General features: G+C 36.4%; 1 protein-coding gene across 1 annotated transcript in view; it reads left to right on the top strand.

Moving 5' to 3' along the window:
• Nucleotides 1–19130, top strand: part of RNF180 (ring finger protein 180) — a 192938-nt gene that overhangs the window by 15733 nt on the left and 158075 nt on the right. Inside the window, exon 2 of the mRNA XM_045075286.1 lies at nt 15228–15362. Coding sequence (XP_044931221.1) covers nt 15228–15362 — 135 coding nt within the window. The remainder of the gene's footprint in view (nt 1–15227; nt 15363–19130) is intronic.

The following is a 19130-nucleotide window of genomic DNA, read 5'->3' as shown; positions in this document are numbered from 1 at the left end:
AGAGGATGGGTGAAAGGTAGGTAGATGGAGAGGAGGTAGCATGAACTCCTTAGTACTTGGCTATCAACAAAAGTTGGATGATTTTCAAATTCAATGTTTCTGGATGTGAATACATAAGTATGTGCAGCACCATTTAAATAAAGCTGTTGAAATTGACTTTATCATGTTTGAATCCAGAAGTGTGTGACATCAACAGTTACTAAAGAAAATTGAGTTCTCTTTCTGTGATTTGTGACTTAGATATTTTTAGAATTAATAATTTGCTGGCTCTAACTGCTGTTTTAGTCACTATAGCTACTAAGTCTAGAATTGCAGAATTGGCAGTTTAGAAGTCAGCCAATTCAGTCTCTTATTTGTACTTATACAGGATCTGATACCCTTGAGAAAGACTGGAAACTAATGGAAGAGGAATGCTGAATTGTAAGCTAGCTTTCACCAAATAACGTGTGTTCCAGAAATTACTACAGATCCCCATAAGGCATATACATTCCATAGGGATCTGGTCATATCTATAAGACCCCTTTCTAATTTTTGCTTAGCATAAGGTTACTTTTGGGTCCTGATGTGTTATTACACAGGTCACAAACAAATATAGTGGCTGTTTATTACTTTGAAAACTCAGTCATTTGTATTTTTTAACTTTTTACTGACAATTGATTACAATGTTATTCTTCTTTTCATTGGCTTGCTTGGATTTGGGCATATTTTATTCTTCTGTGTTGACAACACTTATCAAGATCAACCATCAGCAAGGAGAGCTGACCTGACGTCAGTGTACAAAATAATATCTGTGCAGGTTATTCTCACTAGAGTTACTACATTAGGTGTTCTATTCATGTTCACAATCATGTTTCCAAAGCCCACTTCTGTAAAATAGTCATGGATTACTCCTGGGATTATTGTGTCCTATGTAACAATGAGATTTCTTTTTCATTAAGAACAGTCTGCATTTTATATTGCAAAAGGAATAATCCTTCTCATTTTTTGGAGGCAGAATGTACCAAACACTGCTAGTATATACTAGTATATATGACCTTTAGTTGACAAACTACGCTTTAGTCTAAAAGCTAAAAATACACCACTATGTTTTAAGAAAAAAAAAATCATATACACATTTTTTTTTAAGATTTTATTTATTTATTTATTTTGACAGAGAGATCACAAGTAGGCAGAGAGGTAGGCAGGCAGAGAGAGAGAGAGAGAGAGAGGAGGAAGCAGGCTCCCTGCCGAGCAGAGAGTCTAATGCAGGACTCCATCCCAGGACCCTGAGATCATGACCTGAGCCGAAGGCAGAGGCTTAACCCACTGAGCCACCTGGGTGCCCCCATATACACATTTTAAATTTAAGCCCCAGAAGGTATGACCAGTGTGTTTCTTAACCAGTAGTGGAATATACCTATTATGTAAGTCATTTTCTCTCTGATTTTAGTAGTCATTCTCTAAAAAATCATGCTCTAAAAAATCATTTAGTAATCATTCTCTAAAAATCCTGCCAGACATCAATATATTTTTTGTTAACCTTATATATACAGGAAATAAATACATATGTATATGAACTACTTGGTGCCTGGTGGCTCACTGTTAAGCATCTGCCTTCAGCTCAGGTCATGATCCCAGGGTCCTGGGACTGAGCCCCAAGTCTGGCTCCCATCTCAGTGGGGAGTGTGCTTCTCCTTCTCCTCTGCCCCACCCCTGCTCATGCTCTCTCTCCCTCTCTCAAATCAATAATTAAAATCCTAAAAAAATAAAAATACTCCAATTTCTTTTAATAGTTCTGATTTTTTACTGCTGTCATCATTACAAACGAGTAAGACTGACTTTCTTCTTTCTTTTTCTTTCCTTCTTTCCTTCCGTCCTTTCTTCCTTCCTTCCTTCTTCTTCATGGAATCATTGCTTTATAAGAGCTAATGTCTGTTTTGGTTGTACATTAAAGAGGAATCCTATCTCATCAGCAGAAAATAGACGCCCGCCGACATGTTTATCTATAGACGTACTGCTTCCCAGCCAGTCTAAAGCAGACCTGAGGGGTATAGATACTTCATTATTATATAACGTAATAGCAACATCCACTCTGCTGAGTTAATATGGTATTGAGGGTTGAGGTTGACATCAACCTTTACTATAGCTTTTCCTTTAAAAAAAAAAAATTAGAAATATTTGAATTGGCTAAATCAGTTTAGTGTTTTATTTTCTAATTTAGTATGCAATACTCATGTCACATTTTTACCAATTTTACATCCTTTGGTGCTAATTTTTAAGAAATTCATAAATAATAGATAAGACCTGCAAATTCTTTGGCCATATTTCTTTCTTTTTCACTAGCAGATAAATTTTACCTTTTAAGGAGTTATGAACTAAATATTTTCTTTAATGCCAGAACTTTACTTTTACACATTCTTTAACAGGAAACACAATAAAACATGAGCATTCTAATAATGTGAAAGTTGAGAAAACTGGCGTAGTATCGCTAGGTACTGTTGTGGACTGAATTGTCTTCCCTCTCTCCCCATATCTATATGTTGAAGCCCTAACCCCTAATGTAATTTTATTTGGAGTTAGGCCTTTAAGGAGGTAATTAAGGTTAAATGAGGTCAAGGATCAGGCCCTAATCCAATAGGAATCTAGTCCTAATTCCTCCAAAAAGAGATTACCTTTGGATCTAATTAGCCTTTTCAACAAACACAAAGAATAGAGATGAGATCATACCAGCAGAGACATTGCCAGTTTGAACTAAAGAGGACAGAAGAAGGAAAGGCTTTTAAATTTATGGGATCTTATAAAACAGGATAAAGAGCTATCCAGCTATGAACACATCTTATCCTTCAAGAAAAGTGAACAATAACCATGAGGGTAACTGAGATTAGCAGGATTGCCATTGTCCATCCAGGCCCTGAATACACAGGCCTAGAGGGCAAGGCTTTCCTCTCCCGAGCTTCATAGTGTGGGGCCACCTTTGCAGTTTGTCCGGGCTGTCATTGCTCATAGCTTCAGGAGCAAGACTGCCTCCCATGGCCAAGGGTGCTGAGCAGCCTGCACAGTGGACAGAAGACAGAACCACCACCTTGGTGGGCCCTCAAGGGCAGAGCGTTGAGCCCAAGAAAATTATTGTTGAGCCTTAATATCCAATTAAATTTGGCTTGATAGGTTTTGAACTTGCCTGGGACTTGTCTCCTCTTTTCTTTCAGAATTTTCTTTTTCCATTGACTTTTTCTTTTATTTTTTTTTTAAGTTTAAAACACCAGACAACAAAAAGTCAGTTTTATATTTCATGCATAGAACTGTGTCTATCCTCTGCTTGTCCCACCATTTTATTTTAGAAACACATAATTACTCTGGTATCACAGGTTCACAGCTGTAGAAGAAGTTTGCCTCAGGAATACTTCAAGTGTCACCCATTCTTGACTTAGATGCTACTTGGGAATGGGAATTGATTCTGGAATAGGTTAAGAATTTTGGAGCTGTTAGAATGATAGGGTGAATGTATTTTGCATGTGAGAAGGGCATGTGTTTTGGAGACCAGAGGAAGAAATGTAGACTGAACTCTGCCCCCAAGGCTACCCTACCAAATCCATGTGTCCAGATGCTTACCCCCAATATGATTGTATCTGGAGATACAGCCTTCAAAACTGTAACTAAGGTTAAATGAGATCATAAGGGTGAGGCCATAATCTAATAGGACTGCTATCCTAATAAGAATGGAAAGATGCACCAGAAATGTACATGGATTGTAAAAAGTCCATGTGAAGATACAGGGGAAAAGCAGCTGTCTGGAAGCTAAAAAGAGAGACCCAAATTTCTGGCACTCTGATAGTGGATTTCTAGTCTTCAGAACTTGAGCAAATAAATTTCTGTTGTTTAAGCCACCCAATTCTGTGGTATTCTGTTATGGCATTTCAGTAACCCTAAACAGGTACCATACCTGTTCTACAATGTAGAAATTTTTCGTATATTTAGCAAAACCAATATTGTATCAAATTTCAGAGGAAGAGCTATTTTGAATTATTTAAATAACCAAGGCAAAAATAAATTTACCCTGTTTTGTTAATGAATACTAATAACTTTGAGTAAATAATGCTATTACTAGACATCAAAATAATTATATATTTTTAATTAATACACTTTATATTTAGAGCAGTTTTAGCTTTATAAAAAAAAATTTGAGCAGAAAGAAAGCTCCCATGCATTCCTCTCCCCCTGTACAGTTTCTCCTATTAACATCTACTATTCATGTGAAACACTTGTTAGAATTAATGAAAGGATATTGATGTATTATTTTTAAAGTCCATTGTTTACAGTAGGGTTTGCTCTTCATGTTATATATGGTTCTGTAGGTTTTAGCACACATATAACATCATGTATCCACTATTCTAGTATTCCAAACTATAGTTTCACTGCCCTAAAATTCCCCTGTGTTCCACCTATTCATCTCTCCCTCTCTCTGCCCCAATTTTAGATAATAATATATAAAGATGATGAAACTGCTGGAAATCACTGATTTAAAACTGTCTCTTTTTTGTACTATTATGATACAAAATTAGAATACAAAGTTCTATGCATGAAACATGAAAGTGTATTTTTTTGTTGTTGTCTCCTGTTAGATTTGAAGTTGGTGTGGAAAAGTAGCACATTGTGAACTATAATGTTTATGTGAGAAGCCTTAACATTAGCTTTTTCTATCTTAACCCACCGCAACTTGTTCAGGGTTTGAATTACAAAAGTCTCCTTTAGCGTTTAACCAGTTCTTTGGTGGTAAAAGGGACTTGGACTGTCTCCATGTATGAACTGATTTTTGGCACATTGGTTTTATAATGAAAGGCCAGCAGGGGCACATTGTTATATTTTCTGCATTCTCCAGTTTTCCCTGGTAATGTAATCCCCTTCTAAGCAGAGGTAGGAAAACATCTCTGATTCCTTGTCTCATTCCCGTTGGAATTCCTTGACTTCCATCTATCATAAAAACTGACCTCATAACCAGAACTAAATGATGAAAGTTACCACTATAGACATTGCTCCATATTGAGCATTCTTTACCCACTTTTCTCAAAATAGAGGCAACCATGGGATTTTATGATAGGGGAGAGGGCAACAAAGACTGACTTTGAAGTCGCTACAAGTTTTTAATGTAATTTTTATATTGAAAGTTATTACATAGAGAAGAGGAAATGGATCGCAAGTGTACAGCCTGATGAATTTTCACAAAGTGAGTACATGTATCCATAAATAAGTACTTAGACTGAGAAATCAATTCTAAAGGAGAATTAGTATATTACTAGCACTGCATTACCTTATTTTTAAATGTAACATTGTGTCCTAGAAGATTTCTTTCAATAGCGCACTATGTCCTTCAAATAAGGAAAACGGTGTGGGAAAGTATTTCCCATGATTTTTATTCTTATCATGTAAACTGGTAAGAAATGTACTGGAAGGGGGTGGGAGGTGTCTCTCTGCTCATTAATAATACTGGAAGTATTGAATGTAAATCAGAAAGCTGAATTTAGGGGTGCCTGGGTGGCTCATCTGTTAAGGGTCTGACTCTTGATTTGGGCTCAGGTCATGATCTCAGGGTCATGAGATCAAGCCCTGGGGTCAGGCTCCATGCTCAGTATAGAGTCAATTTAGGATTCTCTCTCTCCCTCTTCCTTTGCCCCTCCCCCACCCACAAGCTCATGCTCTCTTTCTCTGTCTTTAAAATAAATAAAATCTTTTTTAAAAAGTTGAATTTTAACAGCTTAAGGCAAATACATATACCAGTATATAAAAGTTTTATATACAGTACCAAGTACATGAAAGTGATGTAGTTGAGCTGAAAATCAAGAGAATGAGCAGTGTGGTAAGGGAACTGAGAAATTGTGTGTGTGTGTGTGATAGAAATGTTTATCCATACATGTTTGCTCCTCAGTATCATGGAACAAACTTGCTAACCACTGTGATTTACGTAGTCCTAAGAAGTTGGAAATATCTGCAGCCCAAAAAAGGAAAAATGATGTCTTGTATTAGAACAGAAATTTAGTTTCCTTTTCACTTATTAACTCTTTTCAGTCCTTGAGCCTTTTCCTTACTTTCCTTCAATTGTGTTAGCTAATAGTTCTGCTGTGAAGTTGAATAATATGGTGAATAGTGAGCAAAATTGTCTTCTTGACTTTCAGGGGATGCTTTTAAAGTTTTGTGATCAAATATAATAATTACTGAAGTTTTCAATAAATTCCTTCCTTGTCAAGTTAGGTAAACTTCCTTCTGTGTCTACAATGCTAAATATTTTCATTTTTAAATGATGAGTAAGTGTGGAATTTCACAAGTTTTATTTTGCATCTTGTAAGGTGGTTGTGTGTTTTTTCCTTTGAATCTTTTAGTTTGTTGAATATATTGAATAGATTTCTTTTCCATTTTATACATTCCTTGAATTTCTGAAAATAATCTTATTTGGTCATAAAACTTTGTTTTAATTGTTGGGTTCTCTTGGCTAGTATCTTATTTAGGCTTCTAGCATCCATGTTCACAAATAAATTGGTATATAATTTTCTTATATCCATTTTGTTTTATGTATCCTTGTCTACTTGGTATGTCAAAGTTGTATTATATTTTTGGAGCTAGTTTTTCTTTTATATAAGTTATATCATTACATAAGTTATAAAGACTACCCGTTTCTTTTTTTTAATAAATTTTTTATTTTTTATTAACATATAATATATTATTACCCCCAGGGGTACAGGTCTGTGAGTTGCCAGGTTTACACACTTCACAGCACTCACCATAGCACATACCCTCCCCAATGTCCATAACCCAACCACCCTCTGCATATCCCCCTTCCCCCAGCAACCCTCAGTTTGTTTTCTGAGATTAAAAGTCTCTTATGCTTTGTCTCCCTCCCAATCCCATCTTGTTTCATTTTTTTCTTTCCCTAGCCCCCAAACCTCGAATCCTGCCTCTCAAATTCCTCATGTGAGGGAGATCATATGATAATTGTCTTTCTCTGATTAACTTATTTTGCTCCGCATAATACCCTCTAGTTCCATCCACATCATTGCAAATGGAAAGATTACATTTCTTTTGATGGCTGCGTAGTATTCCATTGTATACAGATACCACCTCTTCTTAATCCATTCATCTGCTGATGGACATGTAGGTACTTTCCATAGTTTGGCTATTGTGGACATTGCTCCTAGAAACATTCAGGTGCACATGCCCCTTTGTATCCTTACATTTGTATCTTTAGGGTAAATACTGAGTAGTGCAACTGCTGGGTTATAAGGTAGCTCTATTTTCAACTTTTTGAGGAACCTCCATGCTGTTTTCCAGAGTGGTTGCACCAGCTTGAATTCCTACCAACAGTGTAGGTGGGTTCCCCTTTCTCCGCATCCTCACCAGCATCTGTTATTTCCTGACTTGTTAATTTTAGCCATTCTGACTGGTGTGAGGTGGTATCTCATTGTGGTTTTGATTCGTATTTCCGGATGCCGAGTGATGTGGAGCACTTTTTCATGTGTCTGTTGGCCATCTGGATGTCTTCTTTGCTGAAATGTCTGTTCATGTCCTCTGCCCATTTCTTGATTGGATTATTTGTTCTTTGGGTGTTGAGTTTAATGAGTTCTTAATAGATTTTGAATACTGACCCATTATCTGATATGTCATTTGTGAATATCTTCTCCCATTCTGTCAGTTGTCTTTTGGTTTTGTTAACTGTTTCCTTTGCTGTGCAAAAGCTTTTGATCTTGGGACGCCTGGATGGCTCGGTTGGTTAAGCAGCTGCCTTCGGCTCAGGTCATGATCCCAGCATCCTGGGATCGAGTCCCACATTGGGCTCCTTGCTCCACAGGGAGCCTGTTTCTCCCTCTGACTCTGCCTGCCACTCTGTCTGCTTGTGCTCGCTCTTGCTCTCTCTCTCTGACAAATAAATAAATAAAATCTTTAAAAAAAAAAAGCTTTTGATCTTGATGAAGTCCCAGTAGTTCATTTTTGCCCTTGCTTCCCTTGCCTTTGGCAATGTTTCTAAGAAGAAGTTGCTGCGGCTGAGGTCGAAGAAGTTGCTGCCTCTATTCTCCTCAAGGATTTTGATGGATTCCTTTCTCACATTGAGGTCTTTCATCCATTTTGAGTCTATTTTTGTGTGTGGTGTAAGGAATGGTCCAGTTTCATTCTTCTGCATGTGGCTGTCCAATTTTCCCAGCACCATTTGTTTAAGAGGCTGTCTTTTTTCCATTGGACGTCCTTTTCCGGCTTTGTTGAAGATTAGTTGACCATAGAGTTGAGGGTCTATTTCTGGACTCTCTATTCTGTTCCATTGATCTATGTATCTGTTTTTGTGCCAGTACTGTCTTGATGATGATAGCTTTTTAATAGATCTTGAAGTCTGGAATTGTGATGCCACCAACTTTGGCTTTATTTTTCAGCATTCCTCTGGCTATTTGGGATATTTTCTTGTTCCATATAAATTTTAGGATTATTTGTTCCATTTCTTTGAGAAAAATGGATGGAATTTTGATAGCGATTGCATGAAATGTGTAGATTAATTTAGGTAGCATAGACATTTTCACAATATTTGTTCCTCCAATGCATGAGCATGGAACACTTTTCCATTCCTTTGTGGCTTCCTCAATTTCTTTTATGAGCACTATATAGTTTTCTGAGTACTGATTCTTAGCCTCTTTGGTTAGGTTTATTCCTAGGTATCTTATGCTTTTGGGTGTAATTACACCCATTTGTAAATGGGATTGATTCCTTAATTTCTCTTTCTTCTGTCTTGCTGCTGTTGTATAGAAGTGCAACTGATACCTGTGCATTGATTTTATATCCTGACACTTTACTGAATTCCTGTATGAGTCTAGCAGTTTTGATGTTTTGGGTCTTTTGGGTTTTCCACATAAAGTATCATATCATCTGCAAAGAGTGATAGTTTGACTTCTTCTTTGCTGATTCAGATGCCTTTAATTTCTTTTTGTTGTCTGATTGCTGAGGCTATGACTTCTAGTACTATGTTAAATAGAGTGGTGATAGTAGACATCCCTGCCATGTTCCTGACCTTAGGGGAAAAGCTCTCAGTTTTTTCCCCATTGAGAATGATATTTGCTGTGGGTTTTTCATAGATGGCTTTGGTGATACTGAGGTATGTAACCTCTATCCCTACACTTTGAAGAGTTTTGATCAAGAAAGGATGCTGTACTTTGTCAAATGCTTTTTCAGCATCTACTGAGAATATCATATGGTTCTTGTTCTTTCTTTTATTAATGTATCACATTGATTGGATTGCAGATGTTGAACCAACCTTGCAGCCCAGGAATAAATCCCACTTGGTTGTGATGAATAATCCTTTTAATGTACTGTTGGATCCTATTGGCTAGTATTATGATGAGAAATTTTGCATCTGTTTTCATCAAAGATATTGGTCTGTAATTCTCCTTTTTGATGGGATCTTTGTCTGGTTTTGGGATCAAGGTAATGCTGGCCTCCTAAAATGAGTTTAGAAGTTTTTCTTCCATTTCTATTTTTTTTTGGAACAGTTTCAGGAGAATAGGTATTAATTCTTCTTGAAATGTTTGGTAGAATTCCTCTGGGAAGCCTGTCTGGCCCTTGGCCCTTGTTTGTTGGTAGATTTTTGATGACTACTTCAATCTCCTAACTGGTTATGGGTCTGTTCAGGTTTTCTATTTCTTCCTGTTTCAGTTTTGGTAGTTTATATGTCTCTAGGAATGCATCCATTTCTTCCACATTGTCAAATTTGCTGTGTATAATTGCTCATAATATGTTCTGATAATTGTTTGTATTTCTTTGGTGTTGGTTGTTGTCTCTCCTCTTTCATTCATGGTTTTATTGATTTGGGCCCTTTCTCTTTTCTTTTTGAAAAGTCTTGTCAGGGGTTTATCAATTTTATTAATTCTTTCAAAGAACCAGCTCCTAGATTCATTGATTTGTTCTACTGTTCTTTTGGTTTCTATTTCATTGATTTCTGCTCTGATCTTTGTTATTTCTCTTCTCCTGCTGGGTTTAGGCTTGCTTTGCTGTTCTTTCTCTAGCTCCTTTAGGTGTAGGGTTAGGTTGTGTACTTGAGACCTTTCTTGTTTCTTGAGAAAGGCTTGTTTTGCTATATACTTTCCTCTCAGGACCGCCTTTGCTGTGTCCCACAGATTTTGAACAGTTGTGTTTTCATTTTCATTTGTTTCCCTGAATTTTTTCAATTCTTTAATTTCCTGGTTGACCCATTCATTCTTTAGTCAGATGCTCTTTAGCAACCACATATGTGAGTTCTTTCCGTCTTTCCTCTTTTGATTGAGTTCTAACTTCAGAGCATTGTGGTCTGAAAATATGCAGGGAATGATCCCAGTCTTTTGGTTTCGGTCGAGGCCTGATTTGTGACCCAGGATGTGATCTATTCTGGAGAATGTTCCGTGTGCATTAGAGAAGAGTGTTATTCTGTTGCTTTGGGATGAAATGTTCTGAATATATCTGTGATGTCCAACTGGTCCAGTGTGTCAATTAAGGCCTTTACTTCCTTGTTGATCTTTTGCTTAGATCTGTCCATTTCAGTGAGGGGGGTGTTAAAGTCCCCTACTATTTTGTATTATTGTCAATTTCTTTCTTTGATTTTGTTATTAATTGGTTTATATAGTTGGCTGCTCCCATGTTAGGGGCATAGATATTTGAAATTGTTAGATCTTCTTGTTGGACAAATCCTTTGAGTATGATATAGTGTCCTTCCTCATCCCTTATTTAGTCTTTGGCTTAAAATCTAATTGATCTGATAAAAGGATTGCCACACCAGCTTTCTTTTGATGTCAATTAGCATGGTAAATTGTTTAACCCCCCATTTTAAATCTGGAGGTGTCTTTGGATTTAAAATGAATTTCATGTAGACAGCATATCAATTGGCCTTATGTTTTTATCCATTCTGATACCCTGTGTCTTTTGATTGGGGCATTTAGCCCATTTACATTCAGGGTAACTATTAAAGATTTGAATTTAGTGCCATTGTATTGCCTGCAAGGTGACTGTTACTGTATATTGTCTCTATTTCTTTCTGGTCTACTACTTTTAGGCTCTCTCTCTGCTTAGAGGACCCCTTTCAGTATTTCCTGTAGGGCTGTTTTGGTCTTCGCAGAGTCTTTTAGTTTTTGTTTGTCCTGGAAGCTTTTCATCTCTCCTTCTGTTTTCAATGGCAGCCTAGCTGGATATAGTATTCTTGGCTGCATATTTTTTTCATTTAGTGCTCTGAATATATCATGCCAGTTCTTTCTGGCCTGCCAGGTCTCTGTGGACAAGTCTGCTGCCAATCTAATATTTCTATCAGTGTATGTTACAGACTTCTTGTCCCGAGCTGCTTTCAGGATTTTCTCTTTGTCACTAAGACTTGTAAGTTTTCGTATTAGATGACGGGGTGTGGACCTATTTTTATTGATTTTGTGAGGGGTTCTCTGTACCTCTGGATTTTGATGCTTGTTCCCTTTGCCATATTAGGGAAATTCTTAACTATAATTTGCTCCAATATACCTCTGCCCCTCTCTCTTTCTTCTTCTGGAATCCCAATTATTCTAATGTTGTTTTGTCTTATGGTATCACTTATCCCTTGAATTCTCCCCTCATGGTCCAGTACTTGTTTGTCTCTCTTTTGCCCAGCTTCTTTATTCTCCATCATTTGGTCTGTTATATCACTAATTCTCTCTTCTGCCTCATTTATCCTAGCAGTAAGAGCCTTCATTTTTTATTGCACCTCATTAATAGCTTTTTTATTTCAACTTTGTTAGATTTTAGTTCTTTTTTTTCCTCCAGAAAGGGATTTTATTTCTCCACACTAGTATCTTCCATACCTTTTTCAAGCCCAGCTAGCACCTTGAGAATTGTCATTCTGAACTCTAGTTGTGACATATTCCAGTGTCTGTATTGATTAGGTCCCTAGCTGTCAGTAGTACCTCTTGTTGTGTTTTTTTGTGGTGAGTTTTCTGCCTTGTCATTTTATGCAGATAAGACTATTTGAATGAGAGAATAAAATACCAAAGGGTGCCAAAGACCCCAGAAAAATGTACACTAACCAAATCAGAAGAGACCCCCAAACCGGGGCCAAAGAAAAGGTTTAAAAAGAAATTTATATATATGTATGTGTGTATGTGTGTGTGTGTGTGTGTGTATATCATTCATATATATATATATATATATATATATATATATATATATATATATATGACTGGTGAATAGAACAGAGCCACCCACTTGATTTTGGGTGTGTTTTGGTCTCTTAGAAAAAACTATATCCCAAAAATTTAAAGAAAGAAAGACTTATATATATACCAAAATAAGGGTGAACATGGTGGAGGGATAGAAATTGCCTGTAATGATGAAAATTTTAAAAAATTCTGAAAAAGAACTTGATAAGATCATTTGGTTGGAAAAAGAAAGAAAAGGAAAAGAAAGAGAGAATGTGCTCAAGTTGGAGACTAGAACAAAGCCACGTGCTAGATTTAAGGTGTAAATTTAGATTTAGGGTGTATTTTGATCTATTAGAAGAAATTGTATCTCAAAGTTTTTTTAGAAAAGAAAAAACCTATATGTATTCAAAAAATAAGGTTAAATACAATGAGGGATAGAATATGACTATAATAATGAAGGTTTAAAAATATTTTTTTTAGAGAGGTATTGTTAAGATAAACTGTTGAAAACATTTAAAGAGGAAAGAAGAAAAGTTAAAAATAGAATAAGAAACATAAAATTTTAAAAAATTTAATTTAACTTTACAAGACTAAATGATCATGGAGGAAAAGCCATGGATTCTATGTGTTGCTTTCCTGAGCTCTGGAGTTCCACAGTTCTCATTGATCAGTGAACTTGGTCTTGGCTGGATGTTCTTGCTGATCTTTTGGGGAGGGGCCTGTTACAGTGATTCTCAAATGTCTTTGCCTGAGGCAGAATTGCACCGCCCTTTCCAGGGACCTGGCTAAGAGATCTGATCAGGTTCACGCTCAGTTCTTTTGTTCCCTGAATGCTTTCCATAGAGCTCTGGAGGATGGGAGTGAAAATGGCAGTAAGAGCTGAGAGCTTGGTGCTCCACTCCTCAGTGCGTCCTCAGAGAAAATAGGTCAGTCACTCCTGTCTCCCTGGTATCTGATCACGTTCCAAGCTCACCTGGCCTGTGGCTGAGCATTTCTATCTCTGGCACACAGCCCCCTTTGGAGTCTCCAAACCCAGCCAATTCCTGCTCCATGCTCCTCCTCCTGGGGGAGGAACGTGAGTCTCCCCAGATCTGCCACTTGTGGGGTCCCTGCTCAGGGGTTGCCCAGCTGTGCCACAGATCACAGTTTAAGGTAACCCTGAGCTGAGAGCTCACTCTCTGGCTCTGTCTCTGTAGTTGGCTTCCCCGCTTCAATAGCTGGGAGCTCTGCCACACTCAGACACCCCCAATCTTTCTGTGACTCTGCGGGACCTGAGACCACACTGTCCCTGCGAGGGCTCCACCCCCACTTAGCCTCGTGAGCAATGTCTTTCAGGGGAGCACACTTCTGAAAATTCGATTTTGTGTTCTGCTGCTCCCCTGCTTGCCGGGACCCAGCCCCTCCTCCCACAGTCTATCTTCCTGTCACTTCGGATGCACTTCTCCGCATGTTCTACCTTTCAGAAAGTAGTTGATTTTCTGTTCCTAGAATTGCTGCTCTTCTTCTCTTCGATCTCCTGTTGAGTTTGTAGGTGTTCAGAATGGTTTGATAACTATCTAGCTGAACTCCTGTGACCTGATGTCATTTCAGTCTGCTACTTCTCTACCATCTTGCCTACCTCCTCCATTGTTGATTCTGATAGGACTTCTTCTTGGAGTCCCTAATCTTGGCTGAGAACTATTTGTGGTTAAAAGGGAGATGGGGACATAAGATACTAAGAGAAGAAAGGAGTGCCAAATAGAGAGGGTTTCAACAATGAAGAAAGGCACATCAAGCAGGAGGAGATAAGACATTTGCAAATTAAGATGTTCTTGAGATTATTGAGGACATAATTTAAGTGAGATGAGCTCTGATGATATCTGTGGAGACAGAACTGGAATTAGCTACCTGAAGGTCAGGGCTAGATGGGCTGCAAGAGGGGCATGCTGTGCCCTCCTATACAGGATTCCTTAAATCCTTAAATGTGGTTAGGGTTCATCAGTTTTCCCTCTTCTGTAGTCCTTAGAGCTGTTGCAATTTAGTTAATAGTTTGTGTAATACATCTCTGTCTTCAACCTGACCATACTTTAAAAAGTTATCCAGGATTACCTGGGATAATTTTTTTAAAAGTGCCCACTCCTAACTCACTCCCCACCTCCAAATAAGTTAAAATTTCTAGGAGTGGGGCCTAAGTATCATTTTTTAAAACTTTCCAAGCACCTGTAAGACAGAAAATAAGTGTTACTCAGCCTATTGCCCCCTGGAGTTTGACTTCACTGTATGGCATTTGGTTAGCTGTCAGTTAATGTTGAATGAACGGATGAAAGATGAAGGAGCTAACAAATGAGGAAATGTGGCCAGGGAAGTTAGTCAGTCCCTTGTGGATAGCTTAGTAGACATTTCCTTTCTTTCTAATAAATGGTTACCAGACAAGTTAATAAATATACTCCACCTATTTTGGGATCATTATTCGTGTGAAACTCTTCTGCCCAAATGGTCTAATTTCCATTATTTACATAAAATCTCAGGTGTAAAAGTAGACTACAAAATTGGTAGGGCTCTTCTATAAGTCTTTTTGTTTCATTGAGTACAATATACAAGAGAAATTACTGCATTCAGGTTAAGGGATTTTGCCATCAATTTAAAGTAAGTACTTCCAATTTTCACATAACTAACTGCAACTCAATAAATTCTATTGTATTTCAAATTTAATGCTGTGGGTATTTAAAACTTCCTATTTAGAAGAATATTTGTAGTTCTTTGTTAGGATTCATTTAAAACCACTGCATTAACTTATTTAATTGACCCGTTAGCAGTTGCCTTTTATGACTTTTAGTGAGAGAAAGATGGAAATAAACAGACACAAAATGTTCTGCAAAAGAAAATAAGCTGGTAATCACTAACAAAATGCATCATCATCATAAGTAAATGGAATTTTCAATCCAGGACATAGTTTATAGAGTCCTGCTAAGCTAAGACCTGATTACTAGTAGGTACCTCATTAAATGATAATTCTCTTTCTTTTGATCCACGTGTAACTAATGTGGTAACAGTTTAGAAAATCGCACTTAATCTGATACAGTTCCAACTTTTAAAAATGTGTTAATTTTTCCACAGATGAAAAGAAGCAAAGAATTGATAACGCAAAATCATAATCAAGAAGACATAAGTATTCTTCGTTGTTGGAAATGTAGAAAATGTATAGCAAATTCTGATTGTTTGATGAATTATCTTGAGAATCAAGTTCTTAAGGTAAGTACTGTGAACTCCAGTCTTCAAACACTTTGCTAGTATCTGAATGCTGTGGGCAGACCCACAGGTGCACACCTATCTCTTTAACACTTGTCTTAGATTCTTTTACTTTATTTTGCTTTACCATTGAGAACATTTCAAAGCGGTATTCACAAGCCGTCTCATTTTCCACGGCTAAAATTAACTGTACATTTAGCTCCTGACATGAACATGCCATCAAAGTTTGAAGTGCAGTATCATAGATGTAAGTTGAAGATAATGGTTAGTGTTTTTCATATCCCCACCATGAATGAGCCTTAGTCACAATTAAGTTCAAGATCCTAGTAAGAAGTGGAAAACCTATTTTTATATATATTTATAAATACATATATATTTGTGTGCATGTATAGAGGTGTAGATCTATATATGTATGTGTGTGTGTGTGTTTGTGTGTATAGTTAGTATTCAATATGAACCTAGAAGAGCAACTTCATGTGTAATTTGAAAGTCATTAGGAAAATCTAAGTAATATTTAAAAGCTCTTAATTAGACATCCTGGGGAAAATAAGTGGCTTTTAAACAATAAAAATAAAATCCCTCAACTGCTCTAAGAGCATTAGGGAAGAGGCAGTATGAAAGAAGTACAACTCGACAGTAATTCATAGACTGTAGGGAGTTCTTCTTTCAATACAGTGACTATAATCAGCTGTCATTGTTTGTTTCCCCTTCTTTGAGAGACACTCAGGTTTTGGTTCTTGTTAGTTTGTGGGTTTTTTGTTTTGTTTTGTTTTTCGCCTCAACCATATGTAATGATTATTTCCTCACCACTCTAACAAAGTAGCCAGCTAGAATGGCTAATAGTAGCTAATTTTGTTTGCATACTTACTACATATCAGATACTTCTTAAAAATGGACAAAACATTTTAATTGGGGGGGGGGAACTTATGCTAAGAGTAATTTGTTGGGTATTATTTACACAGAGTAAAAAAAAAAAATGAAGTCTACAATTTGATAAATTTTTTCACTCCTTTCTGCTGTGAATCAGATCAATATATAAATTCCCATCACTCCAGAAAGTTGTCTTGCCCTTTTCCAGCCAGTTCCCTCCTCTCCCTCTCATAGGACAATCACTAGACTAATGTCTATCACCGTACACTAGTTTTGCCAGTTCTCCACCTTCATTCACATGGAAACATGCAGCATGTCACTTGTACCTGACTTATTTTGGTTAGCAAATGTTTTAGAGATTCATTTATGTTTTGTATTTGTAGTTTTTTTGGGTTTTTGTTGCTTTTTTTTTTATAGAGTAGAATGCCATTTATCGTTTATGTATATATAATTTATCAATTTTTTTTCTTGTTAGATATCTGAATTTCTAGTTTTGGGTTATGAATAAAACTACTATCAATATTCTTGCAAAAGATTTTCTGTGTTTCCATTTTATTTTTTCTGAGGGCCCACAGAGTAGGTATTTTTTTTAACTCTGTCTACTGGTATAACATTGCTATTCAGGCATTGTTTCTAAATGCTTTAAAATATTAATTCACTTTATAAGCATGCTTGTCTCAACTGCAATCCTAAAAGACAGTAATGAGACCTTCTCATGCCTGCCTTTTTCTGTCACACAGAATCGAAATTAGGGAGCTTTCCAGGGTTCTGTTGGGAAGTCAGTCACAGTCACCTTCATTCATATTCCAACCTGCATCTTCCTAAACTTCACTGGTCAGTATTCCTTCCTGGCCGTCAGAGCAGGTGTATTTTAATGTTTTTAAAAGCTGCTACCAGTTTTCCAAAGTGAATGTAAATTTCATTTGCTCTACATCTTTGTCAGCCCTTTTTCAGACTTTGTAATTTTAGCTGTTCTGGTAGATGTATACTGGTATATCATTATAGTTTTAATTTGCATTTCCCCACTGATTAATGATGTCAAGTACCTTCTTATGTGTTTGTTCATTAGGCATTGTTCTAAATGTCTTATGTTATTCCCTATACAGTAAGAATAGATTGTCTTGAGGAAGATAATCTCTACTTCATAGATAAGGAAACTGAGGTACAGACAGTTAAATAATTTGCTCCAGATCATACTTTTCCTAAGCAATGCAGCTAGAGTTGGACCTGACACTGAAGGTCCAGAACAAGTACTCTAAACTCCACCGTCTCTTTACTCCTTTCGTTCCTCCCTCAGGACAGCATGCAATTTCACACCTTCTCAGTAGAGAGGCTGATACTTTTACTTAAGTGCAGAAATCCTGGTTATTAATTCATTTAATAGTTATTTAATGAGCAAGAAAACATTAAGTGCTACTTTAGTAGTGACATGGGTTGTGCAAGAAAGTGATGCAGAATACAAAAAAGCATTCTACTTCTCTAGGGGCTTTATTTTTTATTTTTTATTTTTTTATTTCATTTGATTTTATTTTTTTAGGGGCTTTAAACCTAGATGAAGACAGGCCAAGCAGTATATCCTGATTTGATAAGTACAGTAACAAAGGGAGGTAAACTAACTGCTGCCTGGTCTAGTTATGGAAGGCTTCCCAGAAGAACCAAAACAGTAAAACACACACACACACACACACACACACAAATAACTTTTTAAGTATAATTTATAAGCCATAAAATTCATCCATTGTAAGAATATGGTTACATGACTTTTAGTAAATATTTGAGTTGAGCAACTGTCACTATAATAGAGTTTCAAAACCTTCCATCACTCCAAAAAGTTAGGTTAGGCCCATTTGCCCTGCACCCATGCCCAGACCCAGGTAACCACTGAACTGCATTTTTGTTGCCGTAGCTTCATATTTAAAATAAAATGTATATGTATACATACATATACATTTTATTTATTGTTTATTAATTAATTATTATTATTAATATAATATAATAATTATACAATATATAATTATATAATAATATATTAATTATGTATTATATTATTTATTATATTTATTATTACATATATTTGTATATATATACATATATATATACACACACATAGATGCATATATATAACTATTAAAACTGCCTTATAAGTTAAAAATATATAAAATAATTTTTTAAATATATGTTTATAGAAATAAATCTATATTCAATGTTTGTATTTCCATAAAATATTAAAATATATGCATGTAAAATAAGACATACATATATATACACATACATATACATACATATATAAAAACCTCTTAAAAGCTAATCTTCAGAATTAGTATCATTGTTAAGTCTGGGAGAAGTCTGTAATCAGGGATCCTGAGGGGGCTTCTAAAGTACTGGTTGTATATTAGTTAAACTGAGTAGTGGATATATTGGTATTTGCTTCTCTTTTTATCTTTCTTTAACTATAAAAACGCTTTACATTTTACACATGGAAGCATTTCATAAAAATTATTAACGATGAACAAAAGATCTGGGTTTTTTTTTCTTAAAGAATGTATTTATTTATTTGACAGAGAGGGACCACAAGTAGGCAGAGAGGCAGGCAGAGAGAGAGAGGAAGGGAATGCAGGCTCCCTGCTGAGCAGAGAGCCTGATGCAGGACTCGATCCCAGGACCCTGGGATTATGACCTGAGCAGAAGGCAGAGGCTTAACCCACTGAGCCACCCAGGCACCCCGCAAAAGATCTGTTTTAATGAAAGGAAACTAAAAATACTGAACCTAAACATAAACATAATTTTATCAGATACTATGCTGAAAGAATGCTTAATTTATCACCTCTTACCTTTATTGCCTATTAAACTATACAGTTAAAAAGTCATGTGTATAAAATAAGTTTGTTTCTGAAAGTGTTG

This window comes from Mustela putorius, unplaced genomic scaffold (genome assembly GCF_011764305.1).
Source record: "Mustela putorius furo isolate JIRA1106 unplaced genomic scaffold, ASM1176430v1.1 tig00000145_pilon_pilon_pilon, whole genome shotgun sequence".
Lineage (NCBI taxonomy): Eukaryota > Metazoa > Chordata > Mammalia > Carnivora > Mustelidae > Mustela > Mustela putorius.
This window is presented reverse-complemented; position numbering and strand designations above follow the sequence as displayed.